Below are 19484 nucleotides of genomic sequence, written 5' to 3'. Positions count from 1 at the left end.
CATAAATACACCATTAGTTTCCAGCTGCAATCAATAGCTGCACTGCTAGGATACATTTTGCATCCTAACATCTGGTTTTTAATTCACAGTGATATTATAACTGGTTTAAAAAAAAAAAGAAACAGTAAAATCTACATGTGAAGGAGCGTTAAGTTTGCATTTTCATAAAGCATCAATGTTTTCATACATTTTGCTGAACAGAGGAATAGCAGTGTGTTGTTAAAGAAGTGATTATATTCCAAATGTTTTTGTATAATTTAGCAATAGTAGCCAGGTTATCAAAGCTTTCACATTCAGTCAGCAATGCACATTTACATAGAAAACAGCCAAGCTGTTCGACATTTCTTAATAGAAAGGCAGGTATGTGCACTGTATCTTCATAATCATCTATTAATAGTTTCTCTTTGTACAACAGAGTAATGCTATGCATACATTTCCACAAATACATTATACCATGTCTAATTCACAACATAAATTATCATATTTTTTTCCATGCTTATTCCAGAAGCAGTTATTTGTAAACTGAACACAAATAATGCATAAATATACAATATATGAAATGAATGGAAAAGCATTATAGTAGTCCTATCCACAATACTTTAATAGGGCTTACATTTCTTGATAGAAATTGAAGAAATTAGATGACAATGATAAAATAACGACCTAAATGTTTTCTCAGTCCAATCTCCAAATAATTATTTCTAATTGCTTGTTCTGAACTGAACAGGCGAAAAGTTGCTTTCCTATTTATTTTTTGAATAAGCAATACAAATTATGATTGTTTGTTTGTTTGTTTATTTATTTTGGCTAAAATGACTAATCCTAAAAAGGATAATGCTTTCTTCAGGATTTAAATGCTGTTCATTATTGCTTCGCCTTTGGTACCTCAGACAAGGCCACTAAGTCATTTAAATACTCACAAATGCTAACCATTTTTTTTATTTTAGAAAATAGGATAGTTGTCATTCAAATTGATAAACATATTTATATCTTGCCAAGAAATGTTTTTCTGATGAATGGTAATGGGACATATAATAACTCAAATTTGTTTTATTACATAGAGATATTTGAACAATTTTGAATACAGTCTTGAGGCACATTCACAACCCATTTATATTCATACAGTGTTTTATTTCCCACATCCTGAGCCTTGTTTCATGACAAACTGCTTTTTGTCTTATATTTATGAAGACACACACACACACACCATCACTGAGACACTTTGTGAAAAGTTTTGCCAGAATCTTCTTCATTTCTTCTAAAACTTCTTTTAGGATATCTTCTGTGATTCCATCATCTCCAGGTGCTTTTCAGTTTTTCATCTTCTTAATGGCATAGCCTACTTCCACAATCACATCTGGGATTTCACTTGCGTCCTTTGAGATCCCTTCTCCTTCTTTACTGCTGTCATCACTACTATACAGGTGTTTATAGAATTCTTCCACTCCTCATTTCTGTATTTGATTGTTGTGCAATTATCATTTTTAGGGCAATTAGTTGAGTATTTCCTAATTGGAGGCATTGTTTTGCCATTTTGTATCTCATTATTTTCAATGGTTTCTTTATTTAAGTTTGTTGTTAAACTTTGTGGCAAAATATGTTGGGGGGGGGGAATCATTGAAAATATGGGGGCCGGTGCCCCCGCCCCTGGTGATGGTGTCCCAGGTGTGGATATCAAAACACTGGACAATAGACCATTGTTCTACAAACACAGTAAGCCTACTAGTAATTTATCATGCACCCAGATCTGCATATAATATGTTCTGACTGTGGCATCCTAGCAATCACCTTTGATGCATAGATGGAAGAAGATTATATCTTTATTCCTTTATTATAGCCCAGTCCACATCTGAGAACTGGAGAGCCCAGAGGTCAGAGACCTCCACGCCATGAAGACTGAACAGCAACTGCATCACTCCTGAAGTGTGTTACATCTGATTAGTTCAAACAGTCCTATGGAACGGACAAAAACAGCTGAGAGGGAGAGAGATATAATTACATTGTAACAGCTGAGATAAGAACAGATTTGTCATATAAATATGAGCTGCTATTTGAATAAGAAAATAACTAATATCTCATAGGAATTCAGCATCTCCCATTCAACATATCAATTTTGAATACACATCAGATAGACAACACACACAGAGAAAAACAGTTCAGATGGTAATTAATTTCTGTAATTTAAGCATCCCCTTTGAAAGCTGCTCATTCAGTTGCTCACAAGAACAACAAATAAAGACTATATATATATATATATATATATATATATATATATATATATGTATGTATATGAGATTTTTAACATGGGCTATGTAAGTAACAAGAGTGTGTTAATGTTTATTTTTTGTTGTTTTTATACATAATAATAATATACACCAGTAAGGATCATGGTGCAAATGTATCATAAAGAATTATCCCTTTTAATTTTAAGGTTATGTGTGGAGTGCAGCATAGCAAGTAATATAGTAGTTAGAAGACTGATACCCTAAGCCTTTAGCAACTATGTCATTTAATTGTATGTATGTATGTATTTATGTATGTATGTATTTATTTATTTATTTATGTATTAGGTGGGGGGATTGGTTGAAAAGTGGACCTTATTCATGTTTCAGAGTACTGATTAAGTGGTATAATCAAATTTAGTTGAGATTCACAGGATTCTAGCCAAACTGAAATTGTAGCAAGTTCAAGACTAAAAGCCAGTAGCTCTTGTTAAGAAACAAATGTCCTGACATTCAGAATCCAGGGAGGGAGAAAGGAATATGACACCAAAATTTGCTATATGACCTCTACAGTGGCAATAATCTGTCCATAATGTGTTTTGCAAAGACATTAAGCTGCACTTGTTCACAGTCCAGAAGCACATCTATAGTTACTGCCTATAGCAGTATATAAAACACCTCCAGAACAAGAAAAACTTAATCTTCTTTTGACAACAAAATGGGTAAGGAAAGCATATTCAGAAATTATGTAATTTAATTGGTCATTGTCTTATAACTGAATAGGATACTGCATTTTATTTCATGCCTACAGAGTACCTCAGTGTGTTTGTGTGCACTAAATGTCATGTGTTGACCTGATAAAGGAATGCAACTGAATTATTTTTTTGTTTTTTTTCCTTTGTTTGTTCTTGTTACATTTAGATTTATAATGTAGGTAATGCATGTAGCTATAGGTATTTGTTTCATTGGTTTAATTCATTTGAATACATATTAATCTGATAATTGACTTTATGTGCTTCAACAGTTTTTATACTGTACCATTTCTGCTACATGAATAAGCTAATCCTCTAAGGTCAGGACATTCTGCTATGACCAAAATAGTTCAAGCAGGAGGAAATATTTGGATTTAACCATCTTTAATGTTTTACTTATTAAAGTAAGATGCTGAATAGATGACAAGTACAATGGATATACAAGCACTATTAGTTATGCACTGAATGGCAAAAGATAATACATTGAAAAGGACCAGTATTGCAATTGTCCATCCCTGGATAAAAAGGATTGAATGAGTATGTATAAGGGAATTGTTCAGTTAGTGCTTATAAAATAAGTGATAACTGCATATAGGACTCATCAACGTAGATTCACTTTAACACATACTGTCTGTCTTAAATGAATCATCCCTTGCTCTGAAAAGCACTGAAACTTCTCGGTATTGCTCACAAAATGCTCAATAAGACACACATTCCATTAATTCTTATTCCTCCTTATCCAAACCTCTTGCCTCACACGTGCTAACTTGTGTAAATATGTTAGTGTTTTTTCTAGCATGCAAGGAAAGCGTATAAATATTTGGTTGTAATTAGTTATTAACATAATTCATGCTTACTGTACTACACAAACAGAGCAGTCGGGTGCAGAAATCCATGTACACTCTGCGATAAAAGTAAGTGTAGAGTGTGATAACTGAGCATATGCTACAAACAAGTGCAGGATGCTCTTCATCCGTTCAATTTCAAATCATGGCAAAGATTTCAATGTATGGATGTCATTCTGAGAAAACTGATTTTGCAAGAAATCAGGTCAGAAAGAAGACATTGTTACTTTGTAAGATAGGAGGAGAAACCAGACTGAAGGACATTCTCGAAGATGCCTCAAAAAGCATGACTCAGAAACTTTCATAAATGTACTCATAATGTGAATAACGGTTCTCGGTGGACCATTTTAGATTAAACTGGGTACTTGTGCCCCAAATTGATATTTGCAGTTGAAGTGTAAAGCAAAACAGGCGAGCAATTGCAGATTATTTATCTGCAATTGCTCACCTGTTTTGCCTTACACTTCGAATTAATGCACAGATATCACAATCCTGGAGTCTGCGCTTCCACCCACTGTTGCCCTTTGCTCCTGATGTCTTTCCCTCAGGGGTTCATGCTGACATCACCTAAGACGCCGTTGCTCGTGAAACATCAGCAAGCTGAGCTGTCACTGAAACTCCTGCCAAATGCGCCCCGACCATCACCCCTCTGTCAAAGTCACTGAGGTCTCCTCTTGCAGATATGCTAGCCATAACCATAGGCAAACATATACTATATAAATAAGGGGAAGTTATGGTTATGCCACAATTGAGACAACTGTAATACAGTTCATTTCAATTAATAATTGCATACCTGAGCACTGGCAGATGTTGATGCACAGATGCATACCACAGGTCTCTCACTGTGAACTGCAGCCTGGCACTTTAATCTGTGTATCCTTCATCGAACATCTATTGCTGATGTTGGTCAATTAAGAATTTACTAATTTAATTTGATTATTTATATAACCTGTATATTCAGACTCAACCCAAGTTTTAAAATACACCTCACAAAATTATTGGATTGATTTGTTTTCTGTCTGCACTCAACTGGAAAGTTAAGCAAATCACTGAGCTGGCATCTTCCCATGGGCCAAACTTGTCTGATAAAAACCCTTTTCCCTTCGTGTGGGAGCCGTTTGCTTCCATTGTACTGCATTGTATTGTCTCTTCCCCGCCTCCTCTTCGTTGTGAGGAATTTCAAATCATACATTTTAATTGAAATAATCATGATAATTTTAACCTTCTTTTAGATTCTGAAACGGCTGCTTCTATTATATTCTTTTCGGACCTGGAGTTCCTGTTTGACGATGAGGATGAACCCAGAGTTATTGTGGTAAGTTTACTGGATTCATGAGAAAATACATCAAATAACACAGAAAAAAAGAATATTAGTTTTCTAACAAACTATACATATATATGCTATAGTTTGTTTAATTTTAATTTTTTCACACTGTGAAATATTTCTGAGATTGTAATATTGGTGCCACTGAAATATAAAGGATAAATAAATTGCAAGTGACCTTTAAAAAGGTATGAAAGCATACATTAATCTTGAAATAAGGTCAGTAAACAGAGCACTACAGCCAAGCAGGTAGAACTTATGGGCTGTGAAAAAAGCTGTTCTTAATGCAGCCCCCAAAGCAGCCTTCCTGTCCTTTTGTGATGGTTGGTGGCACAATTTGTTTAGCACATTCTCATTAAATATAGAGGTAAATAATGTAAACAAGCATGCCTGACAGTTCTGAATCTACCTTCAATCAATTTCACAATTTGTAAGTTCTGTTCATAGCTAATAGAATGAAATCTTGTTCCTTGTTCTACTCTACAAAATAATCAAATGGATGCGTGTGCCAAAATGTGTATATTATGTCGATTTCATAATCCAAGCTTACGTTATTCATGATCCTAATATAATCCAAAATTGAGTTATCATACATGCATATGAATTAGTTGTGGTCCTATGTCCCTGCTATACCCACATTTGTATTTGTTTGGCAGGTTTATTGGTCTTCCAGACAGCTTCAGTCCCCCTTCATATGTCTTTGAGCCGTGGGGCTTATGCTCTAGCTTGATCTCTTTGGAGTGTCACGTAGTGTTGAATCCAGATTGGTCCTCGGTGCCTCACTTGACGCCACCAAGCATGTTGTGTCATGAAACTGCATGTACTTAATGACACTCTGACAACTTAAGCAGTCATACAAATTATATGTATGATATTATTTTACAGGAATTTATTTACTCTGTGTCAATCTGCTCTGTGTGTACAATTCTCCTGTTTTTGTATGTGCATCCAGCATAAATCGACTGCTTTGTTTTCAATCACTGTTCAGGCATCACATATGGGCGTGCATGTTTTTTACCACATGTGTAGCAAGGCCTCTGATTACAATGAGGAGACCGTGACAACAGAGTCTGAGGAATGTAGAGATAACACAAGCAATGTACATTCACCAATCTGAAGGTCTCTGAGGTCCCTGGAGATATGAAAGTCGATACCCTGATCAGTACATGGACTATAATGATATGATGCTTGCCACTGGTGCTTCGCAGATGGGGCTGTGAATGTTTCAAATGACCAGCACATACATTCTCTGTGGTGATACGTTACAAGAGGGACAACAGCTGTTCCGGTCACCGCAGGCAGCGCTCCACCAAACTTCGGGTGACATAATTATTTATTTATTTCACACTGTTAACAGCTCAGACCAATGGCACCACAGGGGAACAGCTGCAGTGCTTAAATTATTGAAACTCACGTGTGTCCCAGCCAATTCTATAAGTCCAGGCAGCAATTGCTGTGAGAAGAAGAAAAAAAAAAGCAGTCTCCAATGATAAAGTCTCCTCTTCTGATCTCTACCAAATGAGTCAGGGAAATCAAAAATGAGAGCTAAATTTAGGGGAGCTGGGTGGAGTCGATTTAGCTGCCCATACTTCCGTATAAATACTGTGCACATTACAGCATTTTTGAGAGCCCTTGCAGTTAGAGCCGAGTAATGGATTAACGATGAATGACAGCTTCTCCTTCCCAGTGGTATTGAGTGACGCCTTTAGTTTAATGCGACTCCTCGAGAGTGCAGAGGTATACTTCTGAAATGCAGAGCAAACTTGACCTACAACTAGTCAGACACATTTCACTTTCACCTCTGACACAACCTTGGGTTTCAAAAGGCCTCGCTGGTTGTTGGTACAGATTTAGAAGCGATAACGTTCTCACATATCTCTCGCATATTTTAATTTCTCTCAATACAGAAAGAAGGAGTTAAAGAAATTTGAAACATAAAGACATATGAAGCAATACATTTATATTTAGCTATATTATACCTTGTTTTAAGAAGCTGGAAAGATTTTTAAAGGTTTACATACAGGTTTCTTTCCTTCAAAATGTCCTATTTTTAAAATTGTACAATAAAGTTGAGCTGATTTCTATCCATTTACATGGTTTAATTCTTTGGATATTTAATTAAAATAAATGTGTTTTTTTGTTTAAACTTGTAGAACAATTTGATATCTGGCACATTAAGACTCATATTTGCCAATTATCCTGCATTAAAAATAATAAACTTATTTGACAATTAAAATCACTTACATCATATGCTGCTCTTTGACAACACACCCAATGAACTGTGAGTTATAGTATCTCTCGTGACTGCTTTAAAAACAGCTCCAGCAATACACTATGAACAATTGGAAATGACACAATGATACATTACAATAGAGCTACATAGAGCTCATAGATTTGCACAACTAATAATACAGTGATTACATCAGTACAAAAAGTTGTAATTTAGATATTGGCATTTGTAAGAAGCTTATTTTAAAATCGTAAACATGTAGAGATGTTGCTTTAAACAGCACACAGTTCCAATACCATTAGGTGCCACCTCTAATAATATAACATTCCCAGGGGGCCAATTTAAATTAAGATACAAGCAATTCAATGGAAATAAACAAACAAACTTTGTAGTGTCTTGCTGAAGGTCAAAGGACACTGGAAGAAAAAATCTAATTAGTATTTGGATGGGAGTTCAAAGAGAATGCAAGTGTCAGAAGAAGTAGATGTGAGGAGCACTTTCTGCTGTTAGATGTCCTCCCCATGAGCTCAGATGAACGTCGGCAAGGCGCTCTGTTCTCAAACACTAATTTCTGTACACTAGCATTGGAAATCATGTCATTTGAAAAAGGTCTGATCAAAAGAGATATTTTGCTCATAGTTTGGGAGATATCAGTCAAGAGCTTGTGTTGGAAGCCTGTTCGTAGTGGTAATGAAATGCTCTCTGCAGTCAGTGTCATGACTTAATCCCAATATCTACTGTCATTCAGATATTCCTCCTCAAAACAAATCCCCTTTCTGACAAGCTGCGCACTGTGGAAGTTAGGGTGCAGTACTATTTCTGACAAACATCTGCCATGCTTTTAGCAGTGATGTTTGGTGAAGCTTTGATGTGCTCAAACATACTTAAAGAAGCAAACATACATTTCATGCATGTGTCAAATTTATGATGTGACCAACATGCTTTAGTATTTTATATTGCATTTCAGTCTTAATTCTGTATTAATTTTTTTTTTTTTTCCTTTATCATATTGTGATGGTGCTAAACCCCTTACGAAATAAAAGCATTCATTTCGGGGGCCAGGTCCCTCTGGACGAATGAGAAAAGAAGATTGAGGAGTAACAGCCCTACCACCAGAAGACAGAACCAAACACAGATTGGCAGGTTGTTTGCCACCTGTTGCAAAACAGGGCTGATGTTTCATGCACTGCACTTAATGACAAACGTTCATTTAGCAAATAAGCAACTTACATGATTAGTGTTTACGCCTCAAGACCATCACATAAACAGGTTTCCATGTTGTCATTCAAGAAAACAAAACCATAAATCCCCCCAGTTGGACTGATCAGACAGACCCCTTTTTGAAGTCTCTGAGGATCAGCCAACAAATAAGAAAAACAGAAAGAAAGATTCCATTAAACTGATCAAAATTATACTGACAATCAGCTCATGTAGAGAAAACAAAATGTATATATAGCATATGTCCCAGCGTAACACCATCATGAGACAGACTCAATCACAGTTCCCCCAGATGAAAGATTACAGACAACGTAATATCTGTTTTCTAGTGTATGAAACAGTTGACTTATGCGGAAGTGTTTTAGCGTTGAAGTCCCAGAATTCTTGGCATTTAAAGGCGGAGACAAGTCAATTGGAAAAATATGGTGCTGATGGATGCATATAAATGTAATGTAAATATAGCTAGCTAGACAGTTGTAGATATTGTTAAATTATTTATCAAGGACATTATAATACATAGATAGATCATTAAATTTTTTTATATAATCATGATTTAAAAATATGATTAGAAAGTACAGCGAAAAAATGTTTTGGCACCTATAAATTAGCCCAATTAATTACTGAAGTAGTATAAAAACATGAGATGATATAGCAAACAATATATCTCCACATTATTATTATTAGTAGTAGTAGGAGTAGGAGTAGGCATAAGAATAGGAATTATAATAGTAGTAGTATTATATCTTGTACAGATACTACTTGCCGAAATTCTTGAAAAAGTTACAGACCACGTGGTGCTAAAACTGTACCGCCACAATATGTTGAACTGTTTACCTCTTCTCTAAAAATGTGCTTCCTTCAACATCTAGTGTTTAAGAAAAATATGTACAATATATATATAACTTGAATTGTTATATATAAGTAGAGTTCTCATTATTGGATACCAAGAGTGCCAAGCAATGGGCCTTTTTACATTGTTGTTTGATTGATTTGGAAGAAGATCCCGTGGTGACAATATTACTAAAAGGGGAAGAAGAAAAGTCTATGTGATTTCTGAAAAGTCAGCAAGTGAGATTTGAAGAAGATACAATCCCCTCATATGGCTGTGACCAGGCTATGGCAGTGTTGCCAAGAGAAAGGCCAGTGTGGTCGGGCCACCATTTGCATTGGGTCCATCTATTCAGCTTTCATTGCCTTTTGAGGGCCTGTTCTTTCACAGCCCAACCCACGTTTTATTTGGATAGGGATTGGGCAACAGATTCTCAGATGTCATCAAGTTCTATGTACCTTCCAGCATGGTACAACATTCCTCTACTTCCTTGGCCATCCTTGTAAACCTCAGTGGACTCAGTTCAACACCTTTGGGATGAACTTGGATGTCAACTCTCAGCTGCTACTGGAGAATCTTCGTCCTCCAAGGGATTGTCTTTTTAAGCAATGGAATAGGATAGCCCTCGTGACTGGGCACGTATATATTCTTTTAGGGAGTTGGAATATTTTTGTCTATAATATTGCTAACAGTCAATCAAACAGAGGCTGACTACTGAAAGTTATCTCTAACACATCTGAGATGATCCCAGTAAATGACCAGTAATGGACATTTATGGAGTCATTCAGTTTATGAATGAATTAAAGGTACTTGGAAGTGATTTCATCAAAGTTATCATACTTTGTTACACAATCACAAGCCTGACAATGTGTTGGGTTATTTAAATCTGGCCATATTTCATTTGTTTAATGAGTAAAACAGAGTTTACAAAAAGAAAACCTGTATTTCCCATTTACTGTTGCTCAAGTCAAGTCTGTACTTGCAGTATTGCCTTTAAATGGCAGAAGCTGGATCTGTAACCATGCATGTGACTTGGTTCTGCCCGTGATTCAGTGAAGGGCCCCTTTAAAAATAACCTGTCACTGGTACAACATTTTTTATTAGTAGGCTACATAAGTTATGTGGGTGAAGACAGAAACATTAGAAGAAGCAAAACAAACCTGCAACTGTAGTCATTATGAGCTGGAAGACTATTAAAGAAAAGTACTGATAATTATAGAGTACTGACGGAAATCCATGTCCACCGCCTCATTATTAATAACTCCGGTGATGCTGTCAGTTTCCCATGTCGTGCACCTTTTCCTGTTTCACCCCTGAACAATCTAGAGTTCACCCCCCATGAGCCAGTGCTGACAGGCAGCTGTTCTGGTAAGCATGAGGGGAGGAACCAGGCTCTGCATTGCTGGACTGTTTAGTCATGACTTTAGTGTTAAGTTTCACCTTGATTCATACACGCGGGACAGCGTTTGAAGGTATCAAGTATCACAGGTTTTTGTTTTTTTGTGTTGTTGTTTTCTGTGCAGTTTTTTTCTCAAACGAGACCTGGTGACATCAGATGATGATATGCCAAGCATGACGGGACACCTTGGGTGTGCTGAGGCCCAGGTTTGGATCATGACCTCATGATTTAGCTACACTGAGTATATATAAGCCAAACTGGCGCTGCATCACACATTCAAAACTGGTCACTGTGGGAGTTCGGTGCTAACTAAGGAGTACTACAGACTACTGACAGCATGGGGATGTTACGAGTTGAGGAGCTGGTAGGTGCCAGAAATATTATATTTAGCTGCCTGTGATACAGCATTAAAAAGTAAGCCTTCAAGTGAGGATTAAATGGTGTTTTAGCAATTCATCCTTTCATCTAAATGTGATCATTTAAATTCTAAGAAATAGGTGGTATGCTCATGAATATGCTGTATGATAAACCTGTTGGTCTTGCTTTACATAAAGAACTGTAAAGAAAATGTAATTAGTCCCATATACTATTAATTCACACAATATGTCCAGAACAATTTGATGCCTTTCATTTTCACATAAATAATAGCAAGACGTCTAACTACAGAGTAAGAATCCATCATGAATCGACAAAGAGTTCATGATTTTCAAGTGTCAAATTATGTTTGTTACCTTGAGAGGTCTGAACAGGCTGAGCTAATGCATGCCCTCTTGAGAAGACAGACAGAATGCACTTAAAGTTATTTATGTGTTCATTAATTTTATATAAAAAAAATGTACTTATATAACAGAGGTAATTATAGTTTACAAATTACTTTCTTCAAATTGGTGATTTTACAAATTGATAAAGCCTACTGTATTTAATTGATTCTATTAATATGTTCTGAAAAAGAAACCCAAGAAGAGCATATCAACCTATTTTAATTGTATTCCAAGCCAGCTGCAGGTGACAGCTTTGTGATTATTTCAGTGTAGTTCTTTTATTATTATAATTGTTGTATCTGGTCAGACAACAATGGATACTTAATTCTGACTTCATAAATGTCTTATACACTTGTAATGTTTTTAAGACTGTGAAAGCCTGCTCTGTAGGTCTAATATATACACTCTTACTGGTCAAGGGTCAGACAGCGAGTTTGTAACTCTATTGAACTTTGATCCTCTGTTCTTAAACACTAGATTAACCCTTAGGCCACCCATATGTGCTGGTTCTATCACTGATGATTTAAAAGCAACTCAAGTAATAAGAATGGTACTTCCTATGTGTACAGATTTATTAATTTGTATTCTAAATGCTCCTAGGTTTAAAAGTTGTCATTGCACAGGTAAAGACATCTCTCGTCACAAAGGTTGTTGCTTCTTGCTTCAGGTCACTGGGAAAAAGTGTGAGAATAAGGAAGTCGGACAGTGCCTACAGGGAAAGTTTGCCGAAGGCGTGTATGAGTCGGCTGTCACCAAAGAGAAACAGGATGACCTGATATCACACGAAGAGCTAACGTCAAAAGCAAAAGACATCTTCCAAAATGAGCCAAAACCAACAGATATAAAGGTAGGCCTGTTTCACCAATTTCTACAAATGAAAGAAAGAGAATTACATTTATACATTCAAAGCAAAAGTTGAACACTTGTTTTTCCTCTCACAGATAAACAAAAGCTATAACCTCAAGCTTGAAACTTTGGATGACCTTCAAAGCATCGTGAAGTTAAAGAAGAGAAAGAGAGTGAAGAGGGTGCCAGCTCCAAAAAAGGAACCAGAGCCAGAAATCCTAGTAAGAGCTCGTCCTCATTGACAAAATCCATAAATTAATGTTAGTTTGGCAGCTCAGGCAACATACTATTTACAGCTAAGTACATATTCAGACAATAACAAAACCTCCAATATTTAGATTCCCTCTTGGGGATTTAGCTCCATCCTGTAGTCCATTTGATGCCTTGTATTCAAAGTCTTTTATATTAGTGACAACAGACCTTAACTTTCCTTTAAAGGTTTGGTGTTGCCGTTGTCCCTTTAGATATAAATATGAATCATTTGTTAATATCTTTGCTTTCCCTGATTTCACATCTGTAAAGTGGCTGTTAATGTTATAAACACTTATAACAATCTTATAAGTACCATGGCTACTTATTTACTGATGTTCACTCTTAATAATTTGTTTTCCAGCCAGATACAGTGAATGAAAAAAGCTTCCTGAAAGCAGCAGTGGAGAAAAAACTCCCAGTGATTGAGAAGTATCTTGAAGATGGTGGAGATCCCAATGTCAGTGACCAGGTTAGTTACAGGTTATAAATCCGCAAGACATTCCACTCATTCCACTCATCCATGAGCTCAAATTAATTCTCTGCCTATAATTAACAGATCATGAGGTTAAACATGTGGATTGTATTGTGCTTCTTCCTTAGTTTCAAAGAACAGCCCTTCACAGAGCGTGCTCAGAAGGCCATATGGACATAGTAAGGAGATTACTAGAAGCTGGGGCATCAATCGAAAAGCAGGATAAGGTATGATATTTATTCCTATTTTCGTCTTTAGGTCCATGGAAGGACAACTTCAAAATCATGGTTTCAGTGACTCATTGAGTGTTTATATTTGAATTGAAGCCAGTTTTAAAATGTATTTATGCCTGTCAGTGCATTTATTTATCCAGTCCTTACATGATGATTATTTTACTTGATGTTTTGAATTTCTATTCAGTTCTTTGTTGTAGTCAAGCAGGGAAACAAACCCATTTGTGTGCGTTTTCTTTCCCAACAGCTGGAATCCACCGCTGTCCACTGGGCTTGTCGAGGGGGAGCCTTCCCAATTTTGGAGCTGCTGCTAAACAAAGGGGGGAAATACAATGCAAGAGATAAGGTAAGGCTGTCATCTAGTCTATTGGCCTGGATGCAATCTGAAGTTATTTGAAGTCAAAAAAATATTATATCGCCAGTGTTTATAGCAATGCATATGAATATGATCTGAACAAGCTTATTTAAAGCATCTATCCTTCAACCTCTAGCTGCGAAGTACTCCTTTACACGTTGCAGTCCGGACGGGACATTACGAGTGTGCCGAACACCTCATTGCATGTGGAGCAGACATCAACGCCAGGGATCTGGTAATTACCCTTTATTCCACACTACTGTACATATTGTGACAACTTTCATTGTTATGCAGTGATAGAGAGAACTGACATGATTTTTTAATCTTTCTGTCCCTAGGAAGGAGATACACCCATGCACGATGCTGTGAGGTTAAATAGATACAAACTGATCAAACTATTACTAATCTATGGCGCCAACCTGAACATTAAGAATTTGGTAAGTAACTCCCTTTTCCACCCACTATTCTCTTTGTGCAGTAAATGTTAGTTGTCAGTAATTGTATCAGGATTAACACTGGTAATGAACAATACAAGATACTTATTCCTTTCTGAACTAGAGCTGGTTATGTATTCTACAACACTAATAATCTGTATATACATGTCATGTACGCATTGTTGTAAAAAATAACTTAAACCTTTTGAGAATTCCCCACATTTGAATGTCATCAAAACAATACTAATAGAAAGTGCTGATGTTATAGATCAGATTTTAATGCATTGAACATAGTTAATATTGTAGCGTCTTAAATTAACAATTTGTAACTGTAAGTGTGGGTGACATTATGATGACACACATAGACAAAATCCCTAACCGTTTTAAACATTTTGGCAGCACATTCAATCTGAAAGGAAGTATAGGACCTGTTTCAATGAATATTGTGCCACCAAGTGGCAATACGCTGCAGAATTATATCCATTAACTGTAATGCTCTTCTGTATTCTGCAGGAAGGGAAATCCCCACTGGATAGCGTTCTTCAGTGGCAGAGTGGAACAAAAAACATCTTGGACAACTACTCTGAAGATTCACACAAATCCTCCAACTGAAGCACTGTGCAGCAGACAGCATAACAACTTCTGCGAATAATTACACCCACTTGTTGTACAACTGGGTAAACAAATCAAAGTAGCATATGTGAAGCAAAATGATATGCAGAAATATACTTGTTAATTAATATTTGCATCCAGGCTTTCATTATTGATTGATAGGCTATGAAGCTGCAGGTCAACAAAAATATTTGTAAGGGCTAACGCTTTGGCAACGTTTTTACTTAAGAGTTTGGATTGTTTGATGGTTTACGCGCAAAGTCCGAGTTTGATTATACAGATGAACAGAACAGTAAGGCAATGATAGAGATACTTCTCTGAAGGCTTATTAAAAAAGAAAATGACATAAGATAATGAGATAATGTGATGTGACAAATCTTACTGCCTTAAAGACTTTTCTTCAAAGCATCAAAAAGAAAGACAGGCCTGAAACTGCTTTAACATCGATTGTTTACGATTCCTGGGATCTGCCACTTGCAGAAATGTAATTAAAATTACGTTTAGCTATAAGGTAAAGATTACAGATCATAAACTTATACAGCAATCTTTTATACAAATGTCACATCCACATATACAAAATATGAATAAGTGTTTAAAATGAGACTGAAAGTAGCAGATGGGGAAAAAGGATGTTTGCAAAGAGAACTTCGTAAGAGGTTATAATGTATTAAGGACCGTGGGAGTGTAATGCACTTATTGTGCTTATTGTATTTTTGTACTTCTCAATGTAAAGTGTATTTGTAAATTTTGCTATTTATTTATTATTGTTATTATTATTGTAAGTATAATAAAACAACAATTTTAATAAGCATTTATCTCATTGTGTCAGATAAAAATGAGCAAATCAGATTTATTTTATACTCTCTACAAGACAACATGTGAAACATCACACTCAAATGTTACACTTTAAAACAACCTCTGTAACAAAGACATTGAACACATCATAGCTGGTGATTCACTGTAACTTAACTACCTACTATAAAAATGAATCATGAACATAATTGTCATGTGCAACACAAGGCAGGAATTTCATACACAGAGGATGAATCACATAGTGGATTGTAAATAATAATAACATAATATAATGTGGTAATTTAATCCGCCAATATCCAGTGTCATACATTGGTTTTTTTTGCCCTTTTTGATGCTGGAGCCTCTTCCTCTGCCTGTTCTTCCTCAGGTTGTTGGACTTTCTTCATGGTGTGGATTATCCCAAGAGCTGTCTTTCTAGTTTCTGTAAAGTAAAGAAAGCAAACATTTATGGCTCAAGAAAACAAACCTATTACTACCATTCATAAAAACAAATTGGTTTGGTTTTAAGCATAGTACTGTATCCTAAAATATCTACCAGTTTCCACTGTGGTGGGTATGTACAGAAAGCATTCTACTGCCTGTTCAAAAACACTTTATTGGGGAACAAAGGATGTTCACGTTACCTCCATGCAGGAGTGCGGCTCTGCAGTTTGTAGATACTGCGGCTTTGGCATCCCCTTCTGACAAGCCAAACAGCAGCCCCCTGGAGCTTCATTAAGGATCAATACAAATATGACAACATCAAACACTGATCTTTACCAGACAATGTGGTAGTTATTATCATTGCACAGCAGCTAAATACAGCAGCACATTGGTTAGATCTAAAGCTCAATTTTTCAATCCTCTCTGCTGCAGAAAGTTTTCCCCATTTAATTTAGCAGTGGGTCAGTTATTTGAGAAGTTAAGGGTTCGTCTGAGGATACATGTTTAATCAAAATAAATAAAGAATGGTAATTAATTACAACAACAGCATCAAATTAAATTCTGTCTACATTGAATTAGGTTTGGTGCTCTCATTTACTCTCTCCCTGACATATTAAGATGGCAGGTTTTAAACATAATATTGTCGCAAAATGCATTTCAGCTCAGCCACGCATTAATGAATAAGCAAAGGATACAGATTGGCGATGTCATAAGGTCCTCGTAATTCTAGAGGCTGTGAACACAGAGAAGAGACAAGTTGTTGAGTGTCACAGGCTGAATTACCAAGGAGCACGCTGTCAGAAACACCGCAGTTCAGAATAACAAATTTGAACATCGTGTGGGTGTTAGGCTGATGTATAATTACACCCATATTAACTAAAGATCTGCAGGTTTAAGAAAAAATGGAAAAGAAAAAAAAATCTAAATGAGAAAATTTGGCAATGATACATTTTAAGTGGGGATATATATGAAGGTAGAAATGGTCTTGATAGATTTAAATAGTTTTTGTAATATTGCTTTTAATACAATAACTACAACTTTCTATATAATGCAGTGATGAAATGAGGGTTACATTTTGTTCTGGACTAGGGTCAGAGTCCACAGTAAACCTTACATTAACGTTAGGATTGACAGTTTAACTCAATCGGATGTAGATTTGTATGGGCTTGGCTTCAAGTTATCCTTTGGAAAGTTAAGTTGAAGAAATACCTTTTCTGCTCCACTGGAAATTATGACATTCTGTTAAGAAAAAATATGGGAAAAACACTCTTACTACTTTACTACAACAAGCTGTTAGGAGAGGGTGGCACAACACACAACAATACACCTTTACAAGCAACATTTCCAACAATGCCACACATATACTTAATTGTTTTTAAGAAATAACATATATAGTCAATCCACAATATAAACTTCAATATTCATCAATGTAAAGAATACCTTTCCTTTGCAGATCTCCATTAGACTGAGTGAGTTTGAAATGGTGTATCTCCTCATCGTTGAGTCTTTAATAGCAGGTGTGTAGTTAATCTCAAAGTACACTCCTCTGTCTATGGCCTGGGAAGCAGACAAAAATGTGAAAATGGTATTGTCAAAACAAGCCTTACATTAAAATACGTATTTAATATTCAATACCGAAAGATAGTGCAAGCCAAAGTTACTTGCTCTATCTTTTTCAAAAGTATACTGTAATTAATTCATTTCAGAACATTTATTTTTTCCAAGGCATTGTAAAACTCGTGACTGAGATTAAATGAATGTCTAGGAATTACTGAATACTGCTTTTCATTGCTAAGAAATTCAGAACTTTCAGTTCGTTCAGTCCTTCTCTGTTGAACGGAACGATTAAATGTGATTGTAAACACAAGACATTTTACACTGGAATTGGAAAAAGGGTAATTTTATTTTCAATTGAGCTCATGCTTTAGACACATTTCACACATTCATAGCAATGAGTGCTACATGCGTACATCCACGCAGAGACATGTTGCTCTGGATTGAAAATGTATACTGTACTTACACCATTTACCGGAGGTCTTTTGAAATGGAAGGATTGCTTTTCAGTCACAGTGATGCAGACTATGTCAACATCAAATGACATGCAGGCAGCCTATGAAAAGAGGTTGAGAGCACTGTCAAAGTCCTAGTACCAAACATCCAAACAAATTATGTATTTTCTTCATTCAGCACATACCCATTGGACACTTTATTGCAATAACAAGATTTTTATCAGTAGGTTTGGTTGATTGGTAAACCAAACATGCACACAACAAAAGAAACAAACAAAAACAACTTACATGAAACAGCTTCTCAGTTTTGGCGAGTATCGCCACAATGTCATAATTCTTAAAATCTGCAGAAGGCCTCTGGGGGGACAATGAGGAAAGTACATGTTAAAATCCAAAAACACTTTCATGGATTATTGTACTAAAAGTTACTGAAAAACATCAAACACACTTACAAACTGAGATGCATCAGAAGCCACCAGTGTTAATCTGTTTAACACTTTGATTGGTTTTGATCTTCCCTAGAAAAATACAACAGGGAAAAACACTTCAAATCCATTTTCAAATTATACTTTCTGTGTTGAAATATATTTTAGGGTTGAAAGCCCACTGTGTGCCCAAACAAACTATCTATAACATAGTAAATATAATTAAACAACATGACAAACCTTTCCAAGAATCCCATAAGACGATATTCTTGCTAAATAGTATCTCTTGGCTTAAACAACGTATTCACAGCAACAATAATCATTATCATCATTACCTGCACTATGGGAAATTGTGTAAAGAGTTCAGCAACATCTTTTGGCTTTCCTATTTCCTATTAAAAAAACAAAGTTGACATTAAACAGCATTAAGTGGAACAGTAATGCTATAATGCTGTATGTTATACACAAATAACATACAGTGACTTGTTGCAATATTATATTATAAAGGTAATACCTGCTTCTTTTGTTGCAAGTCAACCAGGTGATTGATTGCAACAGTGGAGTATCCGACTGAAAGTGTAAAAATAAAAAACGAAAAAACAGATTCAGGATGAGAAATCATAATGGAATTCAACTTAATGTATCTTCTAGTAAGGAAAATATTACTTATGTTTAACATACAAGTGTTGTTAACTTTGTAACATGTCCAAGGATTCGTCTAAGTGAACATAAAGTTTATTCTGATGTGTGAGTGTTTGTAATCAACATTTGATGCTAGTTAGCAGTGGTCTGGAATCAACTGCGTTAAGATATATGAATGCAAATACTAGCATTTTATTACTGAAAAACAATACTCACGATGAGCTGCTGTTTCTATTATATTCTGAAGCTTTTTCGTATTGGTGGAATTGGTAATGTTTAAGTCTGCGAAGAGAGCCATGATGCTTCCATGTGAGAGAAACTACAGAGCAAACGTCACTTCCGGGTAGGAGCGGTAGAAAGCAATGATCGCTGGGAAATGTAGTCCTTT

The 19484-nt window shown here is 35.9% G+C and overlaps 2 protein-coding genes across 3 annotated transcripts; one reads left to right on the top strand and one right to left on the bottom strand.

Moving 5' to 3' along the window:
• The first annotated feature begins 2898 nt into the window (after positions 1 to 2898).
• LOC136715885 (ankyrin repeat domain-containing protein 1) lies at positions 2899 to 15699 on the top strand. Of its 2 annotated transcripts, XM_066693286.1 has the most exons (10): positions 2899 to 2944; positions 5052 to 5134; positions 12248 to 12427; positions 12522 to 12647; positions 13040 to 13147; positions 13279 to 13377; positions 13631 to 13729; positions 13875 to 13973; positions 14077 to 14175; positions 14686 to 15699. In XM_066693286.1, exons 1-10 carry the CDS (start codon positions 2941 to 2943, stop codon positions 14782 to 14784), a joined length of 996 nt encoding a protein of 331 aa, XP_066549383.1. In that variant the 5' UTR covers positions 2899 to 2940; the 3' UTR covers positions 14785 to 15699. The 2 variants fall into 2 exon arrangements, with proteins under 2 accessions (XP_066549383.1, XP_066549384.1); XM_066693287.1 differs by lacking the exons at positions 2899 to 2944; positions 5052 to 5134 and adding an exon at positions 11018 to 11183.
• rpp30 (ribonuclease P/MRP 30 subunit) lies at positions 15615 to 19453 on the bottom strand. Its single transcript, XM_066693288.1, has 11 exons — positions 19313 to 19453; positions 18969 to 19024; positions 18790 to 18846; positions 18482 to 18547; positions 18318 to 18386; positions 18041 to 18130; positions 17461 to 17577; positions 17230 to 17259; positions 16716 to 16753; positions 16221 to 16300; positions 15615 to 16018 (listed from the first exon to the last, which is right to left on the bottom strand). Exons 1-11 carry the CDS (start codon positions 19392 to 19394, stop codon positions 15900 to 15902), a joined length of 804 nt encoding a protein of 267 aa, XP_066549385.1. The 5' UTR covers positions 19395 to 19453; the 3' UTR covers positions 15615 to 15899.
• Positions 19454 to 19484: the final 31 nt, after the last annotated feature.

This window comes from Amia ocellicauda, chromosome 20 (genome assembly GCF_036373705.1).
Source record: "Amia ocellicauda isolate fAmiCal2 chromosome 20, fAmiCal2.hap1, whole genome shotgun sequence".
NCBI classification, from domain to species: Eukaryota; Metazoa; Chordata; class Actinopteri; order Amiiformes; family Amiidae; genus Amia; species Amia ocellicauda.
Note: the sequence above shows the minus strand (reverse complement) of the source record. Positions and strands in the feature narration are given on the sequence as shown.